This window comes from Parasteatoda tepidariorum, chromosome 3 (assembly GCF_982258835.1).
Source record: "Parasteatoda tepidariorum strain Cologne lab strain chromosome 3, Ptep-v5.0, whole genome shotgun sequence".
Lineage (NCBI taxonomy): Eukaryota > Metazoa > Arthropoda > Arachnida > Araneae > Theridiidae > Parasteatoda > Parasteatoda tepidariorum.
The window spans coordinates 67,088,716-67,113,503 of record NC_141757.1 but is presented as its reverse complement, the minus strand read 5'-3'; the positions used below and the strand labels follow the sequence as shown (position 1 = coordinate 67,113,503).

At 28.1% G+C, this 24,788-nt stretch overlaps 1 protein-coding gene across 4 annotated transcripts in view; it reads right to left on the bottom strand.

Annotated features, from left to right (window-relative positions):
• Positions 1 to 2,897: 2,897 nt before the first annotated feature.
• LOC107449275 (innexin inx2) overlaps positions 2,898 to 24,788 on the bottom strand; it is a 34,774-nt gene continuing 12,883 nt past the window's right edge. The window contains exons 1-2 of one of the 4 annotated variants that reach the window (XM_016064782.5): positions 19,950 to 20,151; positions 2,898 to 5,499 (exon numbers count right to left, since the gene is read on the bottom strand). In XM_016064782.5, coding sequence (XP_015920268.3) covers positions 4,410 to 5,489 — 1,080 coding nt within the window. In that variant the 5' untranslated portion in view covers positions 5,490 to 5,499; positions 19,950 to 20,151 and the 3' untranslated portion in view covers positions 2,898 to 4,409. Of the gene's footprint in view, positions 5,500 to 6,513; positions 6,693 to 16,618; positions 16,937 to 19,949; positions 20,152 to 24,788 lie in introns of those variants that run through there. The other 3 variants (XM_016064769.4, XM_071180767.2, XM_016064776.4) reach the window with 3 other exon arrangements.

Below are 24,788 nucleotides of genomic sequence, written 5' to 3'. Positions count from 1 at the left end.
ATTATAAATTTGAACAAATGAATCTGCGATACTCCATTAATCCAAATAAATAGTAGAAAATATTGAATTATAGACGTTAATGTGCTTAGCTTACGCAATATATATATAATTTTTCAGGAAAATATATACTTACATCAAGTAAACACCACTACACAAAGAAAGTCATTATGAAGCAAATTATTTAGGTTAAACGTTATCTACGAAGAGCATTTATTTCATCATTTCTTTAGTTATCCAAATTAACCGTTTCTTACTCATAAAATTTTTTTTTGGTTTGCTTGAAATTAGAATTGCCTTAGATAATTTTTCACTGAGAGTAGTTTGAAGAAACTTTGTCTGTAACAGTTTCTTTTTAGAGTATTTCAGATATAAAACCTGCTAACTGCAATTCATGTAAGAAAATTACTTATAATAAACAAAGATTTTTAAGTATTTTCTCAGCTTCAATAATGAACATATTCTTGTTTTAGTTTGCATTAGCCTAATGTTTTAAATTGCTAACAATGACCCTTTGACGCAGATGGATTACTGGTGTTTTTATGTATTTTTTTCTCCGACACTCTAATTGCAAGCAAATTTTAACAAAACAGTCTATTAGTCACTAAAAAAAAATATCTGTCAGATTACCGGAATTGTATTTGTACTCCAACATAAAATTAAAAAAAATTTTTTTTTTCTATTTATATTCAAAAATTTATCAATAATTAATTTTGTAAATAAAAGAAATTTCAATCATGTTCATAACCGTTTCTCTTAAATTTAAATAACTGCAAATTGTTTGGAAGTGAGCGATGCTTGGAAGATTTTGCTTTTAACGCAGAAAGAGACACCGGCATTTCACAATCATACTTTATTAAAATGCTAAATATAATATTTTTCACTTATTTTGACCTAAATAAATACAAAACAATGAAAAAAAATTAAGTTCTGCGTCAAAGGGTTAAGCTAATGCAACCTTATTTTTTTCTAATTTTCGAAGCACAATTTGCAATAGTTACATCGATGTATATAGCAAATCAACAATTTGCAACTGGGATCCTCGATTACTTTCTCAGGATTCTTAATTTTTGTTTGTTTAAATATGTTTAAGTAATGCCAATTGCACTACTACTACATGATGTGAGGAATATTCTAACTCGACAATATTTCCGTTGGCCTTACAGAGCGACCTAATTAAAAAAAGCTCTTTCTGCACCATTAAAACATACTTTTCAAAAAAGCAGGTGCATAGAAAAACTTTCATTTCTCGTGAGAAACCTATTGAACTACAGAAATTCATAATTTTCATCTTCCAAGTGGAAATAGGAAAAACACATTTTTTTAAATAAAATTTCTCGACGTCACACCTTTCCCCCCCTAGAAACATATGCCGTGTACTTCCGCCTGATCTTGATCATGTGGCAGGGGTCTATCGGAAGTACTTTGTTGTAAGGTTGAACACCCCCTTCTCAACAGCTGGTTTATACAATAAAAACATCTTCCAGATGGAATATCCATGGAGTAGTACGAAAAATTGTAGCAGGTGTGACCCCATTGTAGTTTACTACCCTTGTCTTGCTCCTACTACGGTTTGTTTACATTGAGCAAGAGCGAAACGATTTCCGAGCCCAGCGTTGAAAACAAAATTCGAAGTAAACAAGTTAAAATATAAAGTACAGAGTTGTTGATAGAAATGACAAGCTCTTCTACCAATTCATTATTTCATAATAGCGATTACGAAATTTTATCTTAACTAGGAAGAAATTGCCTGCGTAAGCTGGAAGAGGCTTACAATACACTGCAGAAACTTACAGAATTTTCCGGCTCTTCAATGAAAGTTTTTGTAATAAATATAAAATTTGTTAAGTTATTGCAAAAAATTGCGAAGCGCAAGTACATAAATAATTTGTTTCTCAATGGTAATTGAAGGTTCTAAATCAACACAAACTTTTAAGTTAGCAGACGTAAATTTGAAAAAAAAAATCAAATAAAATTTTTTACAATTCATTATATGTAATTTCTTCACATTTACACTGAGTGCAAGGTAATTACAGATATAGAAATTCAATAACAATATTGTTCAATTTTAACCTTCATCTTTATTTAATAATTTGACAGAATAAACCCATGCTTGATTTCACTATATATTATCGTACAATTGGAAAAAACTCAAGTGCTTCACGAATAAGTTGCAGGTACTTTTTTTTTCCAATTGTGAGGCAGTATACATTTTAAATTCCTTCGTCATGGTCTTAAATCCTAGGAATATTAACTTGTTCACAACATTAATTAAAAATAAATTTAAACCATTCCTTCAGGTTATTTTTTATAAGAGAGAAAGGTAAAATAAAATTTTTTATTATCGTTTCCATAAAAGCAATTTAATATTTTTTAAAGTTAAAAAAAATCAAATTATAGATTATTTAGTTACTGTTACTTTTCTTATGCTGTTACCCTATTCCGAGATGATAAATCTATCTTGATTTAAAAATTTCTGTCTCACTAAAAGTTGCGTCATCTAGTTTATTATCTCGCTTCTTTTAGAATAAAATTTTAAACATTACACAACTAGGTGTTAGAAACCACACAAATGTCACAGAAGCATATTTTTTGGGGAATTTACACCAACTTTTTCGCCAACTAAAATAAGTAAACCCTTTATGCTTTTACTAAACTCTTTCCAAAATGCTACGTTATCCTCTAAATTAATAATATTAACAATTTATAAGAGATTTATTTTCTAATTGAGGGAAGCAGCGTTGCTACAATCACCCGACCTTTTCAGCAAAAAATAAGAGCCTCCTTTTCACCTTGATATGCTTACATAATTATATTTTATCACATTATTATGTAAGCATATCAAGGAGTCACTTATTTTTATTGAAATGTGTCTTTAAATTGAAATAAGCAGAAAAATATTTATCCAAAAAATTCAAACTTTATTACTCAATTGTAATCATAAATACACAAGCTAAAATAGCTTGAGTCACTGTGGCACTCGAAAATAGACAAATGATATATAAAATAGAAAATTTTTCAGTCTGCATATCATGATATTTTTATTTTCCACCCTAGCAGAAGACAGCCAGTTGGTCTGTCATAGCGATAGGCATAAAAATAGCTTTTACACATACATTATCACATATTCGATTTCAACTATTGCTTGTCTCAATATATTTACAGGAATGGACACATAAAATACACAATAAAATTGGAACCCTATAAAATGAAAATTGTAGCAAACATTGGACCCCTTTTTTTCATAACCAGCTGTCTTTCAAAAATATATGCAGAACAATAAATTCGCTGCAATTACATTTGATGAAGATGATAATGAATAAATGCATAGAATACGTGAAAGATGCCATCATATATAACAAGAAAAATATGTAAAGATAGGCACTTTTAAAAAACAGCACTTAAAAACACATGGCAGTAAACACTACAGAGTCAAGAATCACATTCCCATACGAGATAGATGTGTAACAGTAGGAACAAGTATAAGAGTTAAAACATTTAAATTTCCATCTCCACTTTTCAAACACGAAAGAAATTACAAAATACACATTAAAAAAAATCAATCTAGAAAATATTAAATATGATGTTTAATTAATTAGAAAAAACGAAACACTTTTACACTTAATGAAAATAAACTGCCCAAATATGAATGATTTTTTTTTTCAATATAGGTAAATCGCAAAGATAAATTTAAGAAAAATAAAAGGAAAATAAAAAATTTCACTAGTGCCAAATCTGACAGAATTAACATGCAATCAGAAAAACGAAAATAAATATATTTCGATACGCGATAGAATCTTTATCATGTAGATTTTAATGTGAAGAAAATTAAGTTTATTACTTGATGGTTAAAGTTATTAATTAAAATAATTTGGCACCGATGAAATTTTATTTTAATGAATTGATTTAAATATAAAATAAATAAATGATCACATTAATCAGTCTAATTTTATTAATAAATACTAATAAATTCTATCTTCAATCAAGTATGTAGTACATACTTTTTGATTGCAATTTCTGCAGTAGACTGCACAGTCAAAATAAATAATTAAATTAATATCACACACCTTCATAAAAGGGCATATAGAGCATTATTGCACAATTATCTGCAATTTAAAAAAAAAATCTGTTTTTGAGGAAGGGAGTATGTTGAAAAGTCTATAAATGGAATGAATTTAAAAAAAATCTTGTGTAAACATGATATAAAAATATTTGAGCTTTTTGTTTTAGAATTATAAGTTACACAAATGTTGTTTTTCAATGATAAAGGCACTTAATGATTGTGGCAGCATTAAAACTGTATGAAAAGAGTTATATCAACACACATTTCAACTTAAATGTGAATGGACACAACTCTTAGTCATTAAAAATGTTTCATTATAAAAGTCTTTTCAAATTTAATCTAAAACTCATTAAACATCTAAACCTTTTCCATCCAGTCTCCTTGCAAAGTCATTGATGACATCTCTGAAATTTATCGGATCCAAATTTTTCGACAGCAAGTCGATGAGAAGCCAGTCACCCAGTTTGCATTTGTTGATGATTGTCTCAAGATAATCTGGATTGGAAAGACGCGCTCGGGAACGAGTAACCATCAAACGGGATCTTGGGTAAAAAACGATCAAAGCTCTGTAAAGTAGGACCATTCCGGAGAGAATAGCAAGAATGATGAACCAGAACCAGAGGAAGACGTAAATTTTTTCGTTGATTATGTTGATTGGTAGGATACACATAGCATCGTGTTTCTGCACATCGCCAGAAGAACCATACCTGTGGAAAGTACACTTGGTAAGACGCGGGAATACTTTAATCATGGGATCATAGCGAACAGACCAATCCCAACCAGTGAATTGGATTACTTTAGATCCGTAAGTAGAGAATTCACCTCCAAGGAAGGCATCCATTAGAAAAATCTGCCCAACCACATTCACAAAGTTCATAACTTCAGCCAAGGCATAGCTCATGAAATAAACACTGTGATTGTTGAGATTGCTATACATGTACTCGATTAAAAGCTTTCGGTTGGTCGTTTTGGTCTCCTCTGGTAAAATAGGAGAATTCAGGCCCAAAATAAGATTTTTAACCCTACCGCCTTCCATAGCTTTCCAGAAGTATCTAGGCACATAGAACAAGATAGCTTGCAGAAACAGAACGAAACAAACCCACTGATAATAGGCATGGTAGACACGTTTTTCACCTGGAGTATATTTATCTACTCCAGGATATGGCACTTCCTCACCAACTTTTTTGAACCACGCGTCCGGTAAACTAAAAGTCGTATGTATCCAACAAAAAGTATCTAATAAGTCCGACGGTATGTCATCTTTTGATATGCAATCAATTGGGTCTCCAATATATTGCCTGCCTGTTACAAGAATACTAAAAGCAACAAGAATTACAGCAGTAGCTTTGTAATGCAAACGGAATACATTGTTGTCTATTGTTGTAGCATCTGTTTTAAAGAAGCTCTTCAAGCCAGAAAACAAATCCATGGTCTGTTACCTGAAAGATCAATTTTAGAAATCAGATATAGAAGATAATACTTAGATTAGGATACAGAAATAGAACAGCAGTATACGAGTATAAAACCAACAGTGTCCACACATAAATCATGACATGACACTCTAATCATTATATCGAAAGTTATTATGGCCGCTTAGATTTCTCATTATTTACACATTTTTTTAGGGGGCACATCCGAAAATTTCAAAAGTGAGATTAAACTCTAAAAAGAAAGGACTTTTTTAAGTTACTAGTCTGTTTTATGATCAGGTTCTCTAAGTATTTTTCATACATAGTTAGGAAGCTCCATCCAATGATCTCTGCTAACCAGCCATTGCTTCGCATTTATCATTGTTTTTCTCTTAGAAGTCGATATCCCTCCCGAAAAAAATAAACAATGCACATTTTGTTCTTTTAATAATTGCATGTAAAATCATTTAATTAGTATGTTAACTTCAACGCCTGGGGCGATTACCCGAATTTGAAAATTAATCAGCTGTACTTTAATGTCAAGACTTCGCATCTAGCAACATTTCGCATTTTTTCCCCAAATGTTTTTTTACAACATCAACTTAAGTATGAGCTTATAAAAGTAAAAAAAAGAGAGCATAAAATTTCAACTCTACAGCAGCATTTCTGAGTGTAGCAGAGTGGCCTGCATGGTATTTTTTCTGCAGGTTAAACAATTAACATTTCTCGAATTAATTATTGCATGTTACATCTTTTAATTTCGTGATACTCCCGCTTTCCATTTTTCGACACATCTTCTTAATTTCAAGCTTTTAATTCTTATAGTTTTTGAGCAGTTGAACACTCAAAACAGGGCGGTTCCTGCGATTTCTAATACATACAGAGATAAAAACTAAACAAACATTTGCTACTCATTCTCCTCACTTTAGACGAACTGCGTAACATAATAAAAAATTTGCTTTCGCTTAAGTCTGCTTTCACAATTTACATTTTATATTTTAAATCATTTATTTAAAGATTATCAAATGATAAATACTGAATTACAATGTGATAATCAATCTGATCAAAATCAATTTAAAAACTCATGAATAGAAAACCCACATCGTACACTATCTGTCAATGGAGGAAAACATAAATTAAACGCCATGAAAAGATATTTCAGCGACAACAAATAACCTATAAAAAATTTCATTTGTTCCAGGCTGTTGCGTTTTGTTCACTGTGCCAATAAGGTGGAGCACTTTATCACATTTGTTTGACGCGCAATAATTAGGAAGTAATTTGCGCTGACGGAAAAAAAAATGATAATAAACGCTACTAAAAGATGACAACGGCAAAACAGAAAGAAAAATAATACACCTGGGAAAAAGGGTGGAAATTAGATTAGGAAAAAACTTGCTACTGAGCTTGTATTCAAGACTCAAGGTTGACGAAAATATAGGTTCCTGTCACTGCTTTTAAAAAAGACATCTATTTCTATTATTTAGAAGACCTTAAACATGTATTAGGTGTGGGCGTTATAACTACTACAACAATAAGCCTAGAACTTGAAGATAAATTTTTTGCTTCTTTAGGTACGAAGAAAAACACTTAGAACATTTCGCAATGCTAACTTGTTGTTAGAGGGGAGCATAGTAATAATGTTAATGAAGTTACGAAATCAAACACAAAAATGTATTTTATTTCGTAGACATAACTTTAAAAAAAATAAATAAAAAAAATTAAAAAAAATAAAAATAAAATAAAAAACGACATTGTATTTATAATAAGTCCGAATTGTGAATATAATGTTATTTTTTGTACAAAAATATACCTCAATTATTTAAAATAAGATATTTTTTCTTTTTGGTTACAAAATTTTTGATAACTATGAATGAACTTCCGGTATCGTTAAAAAATAAGCAAACAACTCCACTAATTAAAACTAATCACAAATTAAATTAATTACCATTAGTCTTTTAAAGTACACAAAAATTTTATTTCGCCAATTAAAATTGCACAAAAAAGAATGTTGATTAATTAAATAACAAATTCAATCTAAACAATAAAATAATATATTACACCATAAAACAGAAATTATTAATAGCATATAAAATTTTTATTACATAAAATATAGTAGTTCTGCAGGGACGTAAATAACTATGCTGCAAACATAAATTGTTCTAAAGGAATTTCGATTGTTCAGCGACATAAGTTACAATTTCGAGCACTTTCTGCTTTAGGGCACAATCATACCTCAAAAGATAAATTAAGCTTTAAAAGAGAGCAGCCAGGCTAAATAGTAAGATTTTTAAGGGACGCGATATAATGAAGAAAAATAGAATTACCCCTATGAAAAATAATTGAAGCCTTTCAATTTTCTGAAAATATCTGAATATTATTAAATTTAAATTACAAATTACGATAATTTTTTTTTGTAAATATATAAACATAACATGATTGAAAATTATGCTCTTTTAAAATCTATGCATGGAAAACCATAACAAAACATCAGGCTACAACCCTAAGCTATTTACAAATCCTTTCCCCTCGCTTCGAAAGCACAGAGGTCTCATATAAACTATTCAAATGTACAATTAGGTACCGCAATGAGCCGCAGGTTGAGCACACCTTTTCCATTTTCTATGAATAAAATTCACTTCTTTTATAAGTAAATTAATAAAAATAAATACGTAACATTAATTAGTTGCAGATAGGAAATGCACAAGAAACGGAAATGATTAACTTTAATTAAATGATTTAAACTTTATTTTGGGATATAATTACTTATTATTTCATTCAATAAAATAATTAGCATACAAAAAAAACCGTAGGAAAAAAAACGATATTTTTTATATTATTTTAATCTCTATTCATACGAAAAAAAAAAAAAAACTTAAACCTGAAATTCTTGAATGTAAATGTAACAAAGCGTGAAATTAAAATGAACAATAGATTAAAAGAAACAGTAAGTCTAAAATAATTTTCCAAGACTTTCGATTCCGGCAAATTTTCAGAAAAGACGCAAATATAAAACTGCATATTAGGTCAAGAGTAAAATTAATGATAGTTTCTTTTTTTCTTCACAGAAATGAAATGAAGTGGAACGTACACAATTTTCTTTTTTAACTCATTTGAGTAAGAAATCCCATAATGTGATATAAAATCCAACGTTAAGGAATTCTAAGTGAATAAATAAATACACCATTGTTGCAACGATAAAAAAAACTTTCATTTAAAATTATGTAATTGCATTCAATATTTTGATCAATGCAACCTTGGTGTTTAGTAAACATTACTAATTTCTCTTTAAAAGCTTTCAGATTGTTTTCTTTGCTTTACTATTAATTTTTTTTTAAAGATTCTGTCCAATTCTAAGTTTGATTTAAAGCTTACAGTTTTAAAGCTTACTGTATTTTTATCATTTAGACAAATATAAAAATAGATACAAAATTCTTGGTAATTATCTTATGAAAAATATTCTTGGGAATACTCTTCAGGAAGAATATTCTTTCAGTAAATATGTATAAAATTAATGGCATTTTACTTGTGAATAACCAACTCAAAAATTTTAAATAATTAGAGAACAAGCGTAATTATTAACAGTTAACAATTTTTATCGCATCATTTGTAAATTATTAAAACATTTCAACTATGGTTAAGAATAAAATAAGATTATATTTAAAATGAACCGAGAAATATTTCTTGAGACTTGTTTTCATAACATTGAAGTAATAAAAATGATCAATTAATAAATTTGAATACATTTAAAAAAAAATCAATATATTTCATTCGAGATGATAGGATAAAATAGCTATAGTGCAATAAATTAAATAGAACATTCTCTGAAAATTGACCTCAAAACATTCAAAATTATTATTTAAAATTAAACGAATGCCCTTGTTAGATATCATTTTTTATTTTTGAATTTTAAATGTTAAATTTTAAAATCAAAGGTATTTATTTATTTAAATCCGTTTTTCAGATCAAAGAGGAAAGAAGGCTTTTATACTTAATTTTTTATTATTATATTAATATAATTTTTATTATTATAATTTTTTTAGTATATATATATAGTATTATATTTATATTATTTTTATTATTATAATTTATATCCATAAGTAAAAAGAATATTCTCGATTACTCGTCAAATATCAGCCTCATGTACGCCTCAGATATGTAGTCAAAAATTATTTTTTCCCAATATTTCGGCAATTATTTTTCAAAAAATAATTTACTGATAGCACACACAACTTTTATAATTCAATTAAAAAAAAAAAAAAAAAAAACTAAGCCCAATTTATTAAATTGTTACTTAAAATTATTGAGTTCTCTCACAGCGTAAAAGGGCTCCCTTTCTAACTCAACATGGATAATGGAACTAAAATAAAGAAGTAAGGATCTTAGACAGGGTTAAATAGCAAAAATGCATTTTTTTCTTCCAAGCTTATGGTTTGGTGTAAATGTCATTTTTTAAGTTAAGAGAAACGTTAACACACAAATCTGATCTTTTAACAGAACATCCTCACATACAAAAATTAAAATTCTGACCGCTGTTTCGGATTGTCGTTATAATCTATGATACAACACATTTCCGAAAATTCAAGTGAAAAAAATTATATAAATGAAATTTAGTGTAATACACATGTCGTTCGATAAATGCAGTAATGATTCTTTGATTTAAAATTACAGTAAAATAAAATAGGGCTCTTGAAATAAGATCCTCTTTTTTAAGGGTCCGTTTTGATGATAAACCAAATTTCTCCCACACAAACCCCTAAAAAAATTTAGCTACCGAATTAAATTTATATTTAAAAGATGTTGAATCTTTTACTATAAATTTAAAAGTGTTGTTGTTATCAATTAATTCTTCTTGATCTGGCATCAGTCAAATTCATGAGTCTGTGAATCCCAAAAAGATCAAGCACCAAAATAGGAATAAGTTTTGCAAGGAATAAGTTTTTAAGTTCTAGATTTATGCAAGTAAGAATATAATCGGGAGAAGCTGGATTGATCATGCACTTGCACATGTAGGGAAGACACTGTTTCTAGACTCGAAGGTCTAACATTTCAAATGTCCGCTAATGTGTAAATTAAAAAAATCTTTTCAAAAGGAAAAAATATATAACTAAATTTTTATGATCTAAATTTCAGTACGTAAATTTTAATCAGTTCTTATTAGTACGACTACAAAATGTTTTTTATCCCAATACAACGATATAATATAGATTACAGAATACAATTTAATGTTTATTTAAACTACTTCCAGAAAATCTTTCATAATAAATTACTTATTTTCATGTTAAAGACAATTTCTCAGAAAAATCTTTTTGTTAAAAACAAAATCTTCACTAGAGAGAGAAAAAACGAATTTGTCTCACTTAAACATTATCTCACTTTCAACATATTTATTATTTAATCTAATAAACGGCATCACTTTTTTAGACCACTTTAAAGCAAAGATTAAGGCATCGTATTACAAGTTTTACACCCTACAAGGCTGAAAAAATTCTATTCCCATTAAAGTAAACAAGAATGGATACATAATTCGGTGCCACGTGACTGCGACCTTGTCAGGGGCATATCAAAACTAATATCGGATGTTACGAAATCAACAGGCTGCGGAATCTATCAACTAAGTTGAAAGGTCCTGTTTATGTTCTAGATCTAGGGGGACTAGCAATGTTAAAACTTATGACAACGTTGCTCCTTATTAGAAAATATCTCATTAATCTTTAGCACATTAACTGTAAGTGTTGTATCAGTTTTAACCGATTCAACTGATGCAATACAAATCAAATTTATAGCACATAATAAACAGACATGTGACCCAGCCAGAATGATAAATACTGAAAAGGCGTAAAAATACCAATTTGTCAGCACATTTGGATACATTCATGCTTAATTATACAAAAAAGATACCGCAAATACTGAATCAGTAAAAATACACTGAAAAATCACATGCCTGTGTTAGAGCTTAGATCTGTTTAAAACTTAGTAAACGCACTCGTTTTATTTTTTCTTTGGCGTAATTTTATGTTGAATTTCAGAAATAATTACTAATGACAAGTCTGCTGTGGTCTTTTAATTTTGACTGTTAAGTAATTAAATTCGGATAATTCCAATTTTGGAAAATAATCGTTCTAATGATAAAGGACCGACACTAGTTCATTAGATTTACATTAATGTGTGACACATGCAGATTCAAAATTTTTTTCTTCTTTTTTTTAATGTTTTATGAAGTTGATCTAGGCATTCCTGGACGAGGGGGAAATGAAATGACATATTTTATAACAACGCATTAAAAATTTTTTTTTTATTGCTGTTCATTAGACAACAGGTAGCTAAATTCTGTTCGGTTTGAAAATGCAACCAGCAGAGCTACTTATCAATTGTAAGCTTTATGTTTTAGCTGCAACTGGTTTATATTCTACAATTTTTTTTTACATTTTTTTCATACATAAATTTTTATGATATAAGCATATTTTATTAATGATTCTCGTCAATAAAAAAAAAATGTTAAATTCTTTTTTAATGCACAATTCTTTTCACAACTTATTAAGTTGCATTTTCATTGCAAACAATTATATTAATAAAATTAAGCATAAAACTATCATTAACCATTTGACCCTTTCATACAAGTTTTACACGATTTGCATTACTTTTGATTGCAAAAAATTACCCTAAAAGTTAATAATAATTGTGATTAGTGATGAAAGTAAACTTATACATAATTATTCATTTAAATTATGCAAAGAAGGCTAAGGTATCCGCCCTTTTTATAAAATAGAAAGCCCCTTTTTAAACTTGCTGTCCTTTTTTTTTAAAGTATAGTGCCCTTTTTTTAGTCCAGATTGAACCCTGGTTAAAAGTAATTTTAAAACGCACAATTTTTTCCGTAAGGTATGAAAAGCATATCACTATATATTTTGAGTTTGGACTAGAGCTTTAAAAAGCCAAAACATAACAACTGAAATGAAATCCTGTAATAATAGAAATAATGCCGCGTAAAAGAAAAATCAACGCAAACGGCAAAAAATTCAAAATTGAGATTTTTATATATTTGGTATTTCTGTTGGATCCATTTATTGAAAATTATTCTTCTTTTCTTCTTTCCAAAATTAAATTCTGTTTTATCAGTCATTTTATTTTATAACTGTTGTTTAACAGCCGACCCAATTTTTGGGTGTACGACTGCTAATGTTCAAGGCAGTAGTAGCCTTGTAATTATGAACCCAATCCAGAAAACAAGGAAACTCCTGGATCAAGTATTGGGAGAAATTTGCCTTCGTGGAGGACTTTTTGATGGAACTAACCAACATTTGCGTTACATGGAGAGGAAGACCACGAGATTCTTCCACGGTTTGCCTGACGACCAAGGGGACTCTAACCCATGATCCGTCTATCACTAAGGATATTTCACGTCAGCACTGTGGTCATTGCAAGCCGGATGCGGAATTCGTATCGAGCAGTCAGCGCTGGGGTTTGAACCCGGTTCACCTCATGGGACGCTCTATTTGAGCCCTTTTGGCTCTTCGTTAGTTATTTGATATTCTATTTCAGCACTCATAGTATTAGTAAGCAATAGAAAGAAAATCGCTGTCAAGTTACTTTTCCCGAAATCTGCAGTAAGGCACGCTGTTTTTTTCCATTTGCACGGCAGAACAGACACCACGATTTCGTTACTTCTTAACACGCTTAAACATCATTAACCAGTTTTAGTATGAATCCGAAATTACACAGCAGTCAACAACTTAAAAAAATAAATAATGACGGAGGGATTTAATTTTAGCGTCACGAACAAATAAATAAATTCAAATAAGTAAGAGTAAAGTTTCTCAAGCAAAATAGTTTTTATAAGAAATTTCCTCACACTAACATTAGGTTAAATAAATAATATTCTCTCTACAAGTGTCTTTTAATCCGCCCTTTTATTAAAGAATTTTTATATTCTTCTAAAATTCGTCGACCATTTCTGCTGGGAAGTAATTGTATCAAATTACATCAGTAACACTACATTGTAATTCTACTACCCCTACGTAATTCTACATTTTCAGACAGTTTTCTAACAAAATACAATGTGGCATTTTGTCTGTAATCAGTGTAAAATTTATAATATAATTGAGCATATTTATTGACCTTTCTGATATAAACATTATTTACAACAAGAGCTCTAAGTTCAAGAGTATAGTAAATGCAAAACATCTTATTATCACATGATGACAAGTACTAGGAAGATAACATAGTGAATATTGTATTTGTTCTATCTTTTGAAAGCCCGTGGAATGCCGGACAATTATTTACGATCCTAATGCGATAAATAGAATACAGTCCGGCCCATAAAACAAGAAACACGAAAGAGAGATAACCGTGACATTTTCGACGATGGACTCTGACCTCAATATTTTGTTGTTTTTACACTACGATTTCATAGGATCATTTACGAACAGGAACGACAGCTTACTTGTAAGAGGCGTCGCGACTTTAAAGTCTACACTAAAGTGGCGAAATTAAATAAGAAAATGGAAAAAAACTTAATAGGAATAAAAAATGTTTTTTTTTATAATAGTTTAGTTTAAGACTGTCAAAAAAATTCCTTATTTTTAAAAATTAGTCAGGTGCTTTCCAGTTACAAACTAGAATGCTTTTCATAAAATAAAATCATTAAGTTCATTGATAAAATGTTAAATACATTTGGTATTTTTTTGCTTAGTATTAAAATTAAGTATAAAAAAATTATAAAAACAGAACTATAGAACAGAACATGTTTTGGACGCAGAGAGCGAGTGGTGGGGTAGGCATGAATGAACATTTCTGAAAGTTATACTTTCTAATTTTCTTTACATATTTTTAATGCTCTATCACAAAATTTAAGACAAACTTGAAGAATATTTTCCCCTTAGACCTTCAAGAAACAATTATAGAATATAATAAAAAGTAATTATAATAAAAAGACAAATCTATACACAATAAAACTCTTATTCTCAAAAACCATTCAACTGAATTCTTTCAAATTTTAGATTTGTCATAAACAATTGCTATGTAACACCACAACTTTTTCGAAGTGACATAAAAAAATATTCGCATTTTATGTAGTGCTACTAATTTAAAAAAAAAGAAAGAAGATACTACTATTTTAAATAATGATTAAAAAAAAAAGGAATGTTTTGCAATTCCATGACAAATGGTAGGAATAACGCAATAGATTTTTATTCAAACATTTTATTTCTGCCCTTTCAGTGTTATATCAATGAACATTAGATTGTATTTGAAGACTTAAGAACAAAAAACATCCTTTATTCTCAGGATTTAAGCTCTAAAATATAACATTTTCTGCTAAGCAGGGAAAAGTCTTTCATACAAAAACCTTTTTTCAGTTAATACAAATAAAAGATACAGGAAAAAAAAAACTTGTCAATGAAAGTTAATTAGCATATTTTTTTCCGTAATTATCGAATTTAAAAACGAAAGTTTGCAGTTTTTTCTTTGTTATTAATGCTTAAACAAAAATTAAAAAAAAACTGTTCTTTTGCTCTCATTATTATATTTAACATGACTAATTCTAAATTTTTTTTAAAAAAAACTTTAATAAGTGATGAAAATTCTGTTTGAATTGCTGTTTTTAATAAATTTAAATCAAAAGCATAATGTATTGAACACATAATTTTTTCTTTCAACTAGCATGATTTTCTCTCTTATTAAGCTGTGCAAATAGAGTATCATTTAGGTAGAAATTAAATGTTATGACAAAAATTTTGAATTTTTAAAACGATGAAAATTTCTGTCTCTCTTTCTGTTATTAAATATACAGAAAAAAAGACATCTTCCATAGGACCTCAAGAAACAAAAATCTCAAACTAGTTAGAAAAAAAAATTGGGTAACATGTCAAACATAAACGTTTCTAAATAATGAAAATTTACAACTACACAGCACTAAAGTAAATAATACATTTATGTTATTATTATATCATTGCATCATAAAGGAATGGTGTAAAATTTTTTATATGTGCTTAACTTTCCAATTAAAAAGGCTTGAGGCCAGTGGTTTAAGACTGCTGTAAAGTTTAATTGTTTCAATTTTTTTAAACCAAATGTAATAAATAAATCTAAGAAATATGAAAATTAAGTTTATGTCAGTTATTAAAACTTAAATACCTTTACTGATTTGTAATGCTATAATAAAAAATCATATTATAAAAATTTTGCTCTTTATAATTTTCATATTCCAACTAAAAATGGATAGTAAATAGTGAAGATCAAAAAAAAAAAAAAAAAAAAAAGTAAGCATTGAATTCAGTTTTGACTCCCTTATGGCTAATTATTTATGTTTAAAGCATGTATTTAAAAATTAATACATATAAATTGGATATTGTGTGACTATGATTATAAATAATTATTGATGCAATATTTACAAATTAAGTTAACTACAAAAATTGGTTAAAGGGAAGAGAAAAAAGAATAAAGTTCCTTGACAAGATAAAAGGAATATAAATAAAGAACAGAATGGAATAAATTTTTAAATAGAGCTCAAAAGAAAAGCACATAGCACTAAACTGATTACTAAAATATTAATTTTATCTCTATGTGTGAAATAAATGAAGACATCCCTTTACTAGTAAAATCAACATCAATCAGATGACGCTTAGAGTCTAGACTGAATTTAATAGCCTTTACTAATGGAACAATGATCATAGTCAAAGATAACATTGTTTATCACTCTGAAGTTAAATATGAATTTAATTACTTCAGCAATACCAAAAAGTACAGTGAGATACACTGGATTTTGTATAAAAATACATCTATATACTATATAGGATATGGCGTATTAAATAAGACCTAGTCACAATCATAGTAAGTCTTCATATAGGATAATTAAGGAAAAAATTTAAATATTTCATCCTCAACATTATTGGATACTAATTACAAAATTGCTTACTAAAGATGCTACCTAAAGATTCAACTTTAAAATAGTTAACTAAAAATAAATAAATAAAAGAAACTGCTTTATTTTAGCCGATGGTCTGGGCCGACCACTGGGCAAAACCGGTCCAGCAGCGAACGTGAAGGAATTCATTATCTGTAACGCCACAACAATTTCATCATTTTACTAGCAGCTAATACATTTATAGATCTACAACTTAAATCTAAAAACATTGATTTATTAACTCACCCTTGTGTGCCACAGTAATGTTGTGTTAAAAAAAATCCAACAAGGGATGTGGATTTAATATCCTCAGTTAACTTAAATCGTACTTGCTGAGTGGTTTACACGATGAGGTTTCAATTGTAATGGCGGCTGCGTAAGAGGACACTTGTTGAACTGGCTAGTTGTTCACGCCCCTTCTAACTTATAGCCAATGGAAATGCGAGATAGGATCATTATTATAGAGAAACATTAACCACAGTGTTGGTGACGTCACAACTCTTTCTGTTCTTTATGATATCTGACGTCATTATTATCGATTCTTTTTTTCTCTTCACTGCTTTCGGTTTGACGAGAAGTGGATATTTACTTTTATTATGGGATGAGATGAAATGGGGGAGAATGGATTTGATGAAAGATGAGAAATCGAGAAAAAGATTTGAGGATTATAGTTGCGATTTCTTAAATTTTAATTAATATCGAGATTTAGATTTTCTCAAGCTATGGGTTCAGTTTTTGAACATTAAAAGAGGTCTTAGTGAAAAAGAAATGGGTGAAATTTATTTTTGTTTGGAGAAGAGATGGAATGGGAAAGATAAAAATGATTTTAGAGGCGAATTAATAAAAAGCATCGATGATTATTCGTGAGACTTCATAAAATGTTATAACATTTCGAAGATTAAATTGGTATCTTTGCCACAATTTTTAATTTTATATAAATAAATGTATATACATATCTTTCTTATTTTTTTAATGATAAATTCCTAAATATATAAGTACCGAAACATAAAAAAATCATTAAGTTTTTATTATAATTTTATGTTTTCTGTATGTTCTTTATTCAATATTTAAATTAAATAAAATAGTATGAAAGGAATACTATTATAATCAAATATAACATCATTTTCCGCAGACTCAGAAATTATAGAAGATTTATCAGTCACAATTTTTAATTTTTTATTTTTATTATATGGCTCCAAAAAAAAAAAAAAAAATACGAAAATTACTATTACATTCATTACACTGTTATGAACACCGGGTTCCCTAAAGACTTTCCTTTTGGCTAACATTTTCTTACAACAATTTTTTGGCACTCTAATTATATAAATGTATTGTATTTATATATATATATCTTAATTAAAATATCTTATTAATCTATATCTTAAATATATATCTTATTATCTATAGATCTATTATATCTTATTACTTTCATATCTTAATTAAAAAGGAAGATAATGAGTAAAAAATAGCATAGATTCATATCGTTGACAATCGTTAAAAGAACAAAACTATCAACATTTCTCACGTGCTATCATTTAGCCAATACAAATTGATATCATTTGTCTTATGCCATCATTTGTCGACAACTCTTTATAAAAATTGATAGTTTCTATAAATTTTACACAAAATTAATTTTTTTTGAAAGTTGATAAAATTTAAAATATTTCTACTTCATCTACATTATTAATTTGTTTTGCTAGTTAAATTAAAAAAATATAAATTCACTTTTACAAAAGCAAAAAAAAGTGACATTTTCGATTGTCCTAATTGAATAGTTTTATTTTTCCACAGAAATTTTTGAATACCTTTTTTTTTACGTTTCGAATTTATAATCCTGGTTGTAGCTTATGTGTATCTTGAAATACAAAGTTGTTAAAATAGAAAAAAAAAAAAAAAATCAGTACACTCTTGTATTTATGGTATGACAATCGTTCGGCGTGAGCGATTTTCCATCCATTCCTTGAAAAATTTCTTCCGCATATATATAAAGCCGCATACACATCCTATCAGCTACTTGTATATTATATCTGCGATGATGATTCTTTTTTCAATATTGATGATTCTTTTGAAAAAAAAAATTTTTTCATTTTTATTCAGACAGTAAAGTCAAGCTGCAAGGAATGTATAGAAAATCACTTATGCCGAACTAACGTCACATCACGAACACATAAGTATTTACAGCAAGATTTTTTAAGAATTTTAGAAACTTCTTGTCATGTTTTTTAAATTCTTGAAAACTTGAAGAAATTATAAAATTTTGACATTGTTCTTGAATTGAAAGTTACGTTAGACATTTGTAGATTTTTAGATTAAGGTATAGGTTTCTCGTGACCTCAAATTTACTAAGAGATCTCATCAGGAGACGCGAATTGCAATCTAAATAATTAAACTTAAAAACATATTTACTGTAAAAATTGCTAAAGGAAACAATGAGTCTGAAATAAATTATTAATATATTGATTACACTCAACTGAAATATTTTCTGATAAAAGAAAGTCTCCGTAGGAAAATACATGAAGTTAAAATTACTGTGGAATTCCTCTCATTGCAAATCTTTCGAATTATTTTATCATTAGTATTATTTTGTGAAGTCTCATTTTCGAAAAAGTTAGCAATATTGAGATAAGTTTTGTTTGGAACAGCAACTAAACCACAGGTTACAGACGTATTTTTTTATTATTTATTATTTTATATTTGTGAGGTTGAAAATTGAATTTATAAGAAGATTGGATCTCGCTCTACAAATGTTAAAAAAATATCCAGTCTAAATAGTGAAAATCTCTCCACAAAAAATTATTTTTCATTTTTCTAACTTTAGAGGGAAAAAAAGTATTTAAAAGAATAAATGTGTCCCCTTAAAATGGCTTGAACTCTACCCTCCCCCCTGTAATCGAATAAATCGTCATGTCGATAAATTTTTTTCCTTTCGTAAATAATAGTTTGTGACCCACAATGTGTACACTTTTTATTCTTAGGAGGTTTTCTAAAAACATATACTAAGGGCAGTCATTACGGAATACCCTACATTATGATTTCTATAATCAATGTAAGGATAAATTGAATACATATATAATATTAATATTTTGAACATACTACTTAAATCACCTCAGAAAATTTAAATTCCTCAGATAAACTAGGGTCAAACTGATTACGATGTGCTGCGATGATTTTTCCTGTGGTTCTCTCCGTTTCTTCTCCGCTAGTTTTAGTTTATAAAATCATTAGTTGCGTAATGCCGTTACTGTTAAGCGCAGTTTAGCAGATTCCGGCCATTATGCCACTATGTTCCATATTCAATTCAACAAAATAAATAAAGTAGAAGATTATGAAATTCTGATCATTATTTATAAAAATTGTAATTAACATAACGAGAAAATGATATCTGCATTTAAAATCAATGTAAATTTAAAAGAAAATATACTTAAAACTGCTAAAACAACAACATAATCATTCCAATAAAAAACTTTAATCGTAATAATCATTAATAACGTTAGAACAATTTCCTGCATCCCGCTGCGCGGCAAGTGAGGATGATTTATTAGTTGCCCTTGAAATAATATTCAAAACTTTCGCTCACCTCTATCTGTACTTCCTCTTCCAATGCCTGATATTATTAATTACAGCACAATAGCAAAGATAGAGTAAGGAGGGAAAAAAGATTTACTTTAACAAAATCACGATTAACGTTTTAATTTAGTGATTTGATAGTTGCCGCGCTTTTGTCGTCACTGCCGTTTTCCTGAACGCAGGAAGTTGACAAATTTAGAATTTTTTTCCCCTACTTACCCCAACAGGGTTATTTCTTATGAAACTCGCCAACTAACGCCAAATATTATTTTCTTAGCTGTGACAGAATGGAAATATAATAGCAAAATTAAATAATCATATTTTCATTACACACCAAAATATTTTTATTTATGGAAAAATTAATTCTTTAATCGATTTATTTAATTTTTGTAAATCAACAATATGTTTCCGTTTTATGCTCTTTAAAATGTATATCTTGGTGCAACAAACAAAATAGAAATTTAAAGTTTTGTGATAGTTGAAGATAATTTTTTTTAAAGTTATCGAAATATAAAATTTTTTTAAACAAATATATGGCTGAATGAGTTTTACCTGTCTAGAGATTATAACATTTCAAAAATAAATAAATAAATAAAATAAATAAATCAATAAATAAATGAAATATATAAATAAATAAATCAAACCTGGAAAATCTTGACTTGTTAGTGACAATTTGTTCTTGTTAGTAATCGAAACTTTTATAATTTTAGAATGTTTTGGAACTCAATAACTTGTAGGAAAATCTTTCGAATCCAAAAATCCCAAATTTTTTGCCCCATGGGACATTAAATCAGAGCGTCTACCTTATTTTACTGATTTTTATTATAGTTACCATTATCTTATTAATGGTCAAATAAATTAAGAATTGTTCTAATTTTGCTAAATTTTATATCTTCGTGTTTTCTACGACGGGAAACTTTATAACTAATGCCTGACTAATATTCGAAATCGAATAAACCGAAAACTGCGAAAATTATGACTATTATGAGACAGAAAATTTTGTTGAGTGAAAATTCATGCCTGATGCATCCAATATGTGGCCACGTGAAACAATCTTGCAATATGTTTTAAAGTCGAAATACATTTTCTGTTTTGTTTAATTAGTTTAGTTGATGCATGTAATTTTGGTGAAAACGCGATCTATTAATTATGTTTAATATTCTTATATTTTTAAATGAGTCGTCGCTATTTCACCCGATATATTCCTTTTTGTTAAATACGGAGAATAACACTTAAATTTAGAGACATTTTTATTATATCTCTTTTGTCTAACTCTCATAATTATTTTTAAATTCAGTATTTCGATTAAAGGTATTGTTATAAATTAGTATCCAACGTAAAAATAATAATAATAATGATATTAAAATTAATAATAATACAATTCTTTGTCTTTCCCGAAAACAGTGCGTTCTTTGTGATGGCAAGGTACATTATTTTCTGTCGATTAAGATATTCATAGTGAAAAATGAAACTCAATTATAATTTTTAATTATTTTTATTATTCTAAAGATGTATTTCTTGGAGAAAAAATATGAAAAAAGTTTCGACAATTCGAATGAAACACATATAGTTTTCTTTCTTTTTTTTTTTTTTGTCAAAATTTTGTTTATAAAAGCTGAGCCAAATAATTTTTTAATTACAATTCAACAAATTATGTGAGTGTGTGTTTTTAAAATTTTTTTAAATAATTTTTATCTATGTTTGAACTGCGAAACAATGTATGTTAAAATGTAGGAAAACAATCGAAATAGGCAAAAACGACTAAATAAATAAAATAAAAACGTTTAAAATTGATTTGTCCAAAAAAATAATGAAGGATATGAGAAAGGTATGCGAATTTTGATTAAAGTTGTTTATTAAAAATTTATGAGCTTAATTTTGTATAAAATTTTAAATATTCCAATGTGGTCTCGCTTAAAAAAGCTTGTTCAATTAACGAGGAAATGTTCCACACGCTTGTCAGCATAAAATTTTCTAGTGCTGGTTTAAAAAATAAAACAAACTATTATCTAATTTAAATAACAATGTCAAACTTTAGCTATGGTGCTGCCATCTAGTTTCTATATAATGTTCTCAATGTTAAAGGAATTCCTCTATTGATGAATTTTATCGTATGGTTTTGGCTTTAATGTTTTAAAATTTGATAATAGGCAGAGCTAAGCATATGATTCTTAAAAAAAACAACAAGAACATAATCTTAATTTAGATATTAATAATAATTATTCAAATTGTAAAGTTTGAAATTCAGGTTAGAATGCTAATAATATCGATGGTTTATAAGAACAAGAAAAAGTATTTATTCAACCATTTCAAAAATCTAGTATGGATATATTTATCGTAATTATGAATACAGTTTTTATTATCCAGGATTCTTTCTTAAAGAGAATACTCCAATACGTCTGTGAACCCCGTTAAAATATGTATTGTAGAATAATAGATACGTTTCCCAAAAACTTAAACTTTTATTTATTTATTTATTTTTTAAATTTCCAATGGCAGATTATAGACAGTAACAGCATACATAAACGTCTAAAAATAAGAACAGAAGCAAAAGATGCTGCAACAGAGTCTATTAATCACAACATGTCTCTAGCTTCCCAATAGCGTTCAGTGATAAAATTCCCGCAAAGTGCAGGGCAGGACTTAATATTATGGATAATATTAAGTATTACGATATTTCCCGCATTTCACTTAAATTGTTACATGAAAAATTAAAGTTTTAGGAATCAATTTAATTACTTTCAGAAATACGTTAAGTATTTTTTTCATGAAAAAAAAATTTAAACTATAAAGTTTAAAATATTGATAAATATTCAGAGCAAAATTTTTGTTTAATATTTAACAAACAATTTAATGAAAATCTATTTTTCAGTCTAAAATTTTTTTTTTGTGTAATAAAGTAATTTTAATTTACATTTAACTTAGGAGTTATAAATAGCTTCTTTAGTACAATAAATGCATCAAAACATGTAAATTTATTCGAAATAATTACATCTTAAACAAGAATATGTAACTTGTTAAAATGTACAGATTCTTACGCTATAACAAAATGTATTAAACGAAAAAAGTAGTTTTTTTAATTAAAATATAAACTGCAATGCTTTACAAATATATATATATATATATATATATATATATATATATATATATATATATATATATATATATATATATATATATATATATATACATATATATATATATATATATATGGCTGTTGAAATTTTATGAGTGAACTAAGAAAGAAAAACAAGATAAAAAAGGTTAACATTTTAAGTAGCAAAATAAAAATAAGCATACAAAAAGTAAAACTCTGAATACAAAACTACATAAATAAAGCAGAAATGTTTGCTGAACCGATTCGCACCAAATTTGGCGTAAATACGTTCAAAACTTGGCGTATCTATTAACAGTCTTTAAAACTTTCCACAACTTCCGATTTTCGCGGTATGCCCAAAACAAAGGTTAATCCAGAGGGTTTGATTAATGTTTTCCAGTATTTGCTAGCTTGCAGCTCTAACCAATCAAAAATTGGTTTTATCGCATGTTCATGTGAATTTTTTATCTTATGTTTCCTATGTTAGTTTATCACAAATAAAATCAACATTAATAATTTCGCAACGTATGAGGATAACGTCACCTAATTCGTGTGATACCTCGTGATGCTTATATTGATACTTGTGACTCGTATACTGATACTGAATTAGTAGAAACTCAACAAGAACTAATGAAATAGAATTAAAGTTTTCAATTAAGATATGGAAAAATGATGGAACATTCTGATTAAAGCATTTTAAATTATACTATATGTATAGTTAATTTTTACTTTTATCACTAAGTATTACTAAGAAAATAATTTAAGTACTATCACTACTTTTATCACATTTATGACTAAGTGTGTTGAACTTTTATATCAGTTTATGGTAATTCTACTAGTATGAAGCCGCAACGGAATATACAAATAGTAATAAGAAAATAAAGGTATATTAGGTGCCATACATGAGAGTCGCAGTGTTCCGATTTTTGAGGCGGACTAAATTAAAATACGCATTCGCAATAGTTCTCTAAATTTACAAATGAGAAAAAAACGTTTTATATCTGTTAAATAACTGCAAAAAGATTAATTATTATTATTTTTTCTTGTTTCTAAGTGGGAATATTTTAAAGCGATGATGATTTCTGAAAATTTTCTTTATTTATCTGAAATATTAAAGGTTCTTCGAGATTTCTAACTACTGAGGGGGCATATACCTATCATTCCCCTTTCCCCAACGACGCCCATGGTGCCAAGAGTGTGTAGGATGGTGATATTTTATAAAATTTTGGGTTTACGACTACTAATGTTTAACTCCGTAGCCTTGTAATTTTGAACCAATCAAGAAGACAAGGGAACTCCTGGATCAGTACCCTCTGAGGTATTGATTTGTTATGGAAAAATGGAGGACTTTGTGACTCGACAGATTTAACGTGCATCAGTCACCATTTACTACACGGGGAGTCTTCTGCCGGCGGGGATCGAACCCATGAACTCTTGGACATGAGTCCAGAGCCCTATAAACCAGGCCATCCCGGCCCAGGATGGTGATATTAGGATTATGGAGGGCTGTAAAAACATCTATTACAATAGTAACTATATTATGCACGTTTCGAATTCAGTAGCCATATAAGTTCGTTCGCCAATAATGATTATAAAAATATTTGTTTCGGTACTAATTATTTTCGAGAATAATAATTAATTAATTTTTGTAATAGATTCAAATTAAAATATTTTTTTTTGTGTTGAAATGCTAAATTTATGGAGAAAAGGTACTTATTTGTATGTATAAACCGTAAAAAATTTCCATATTGT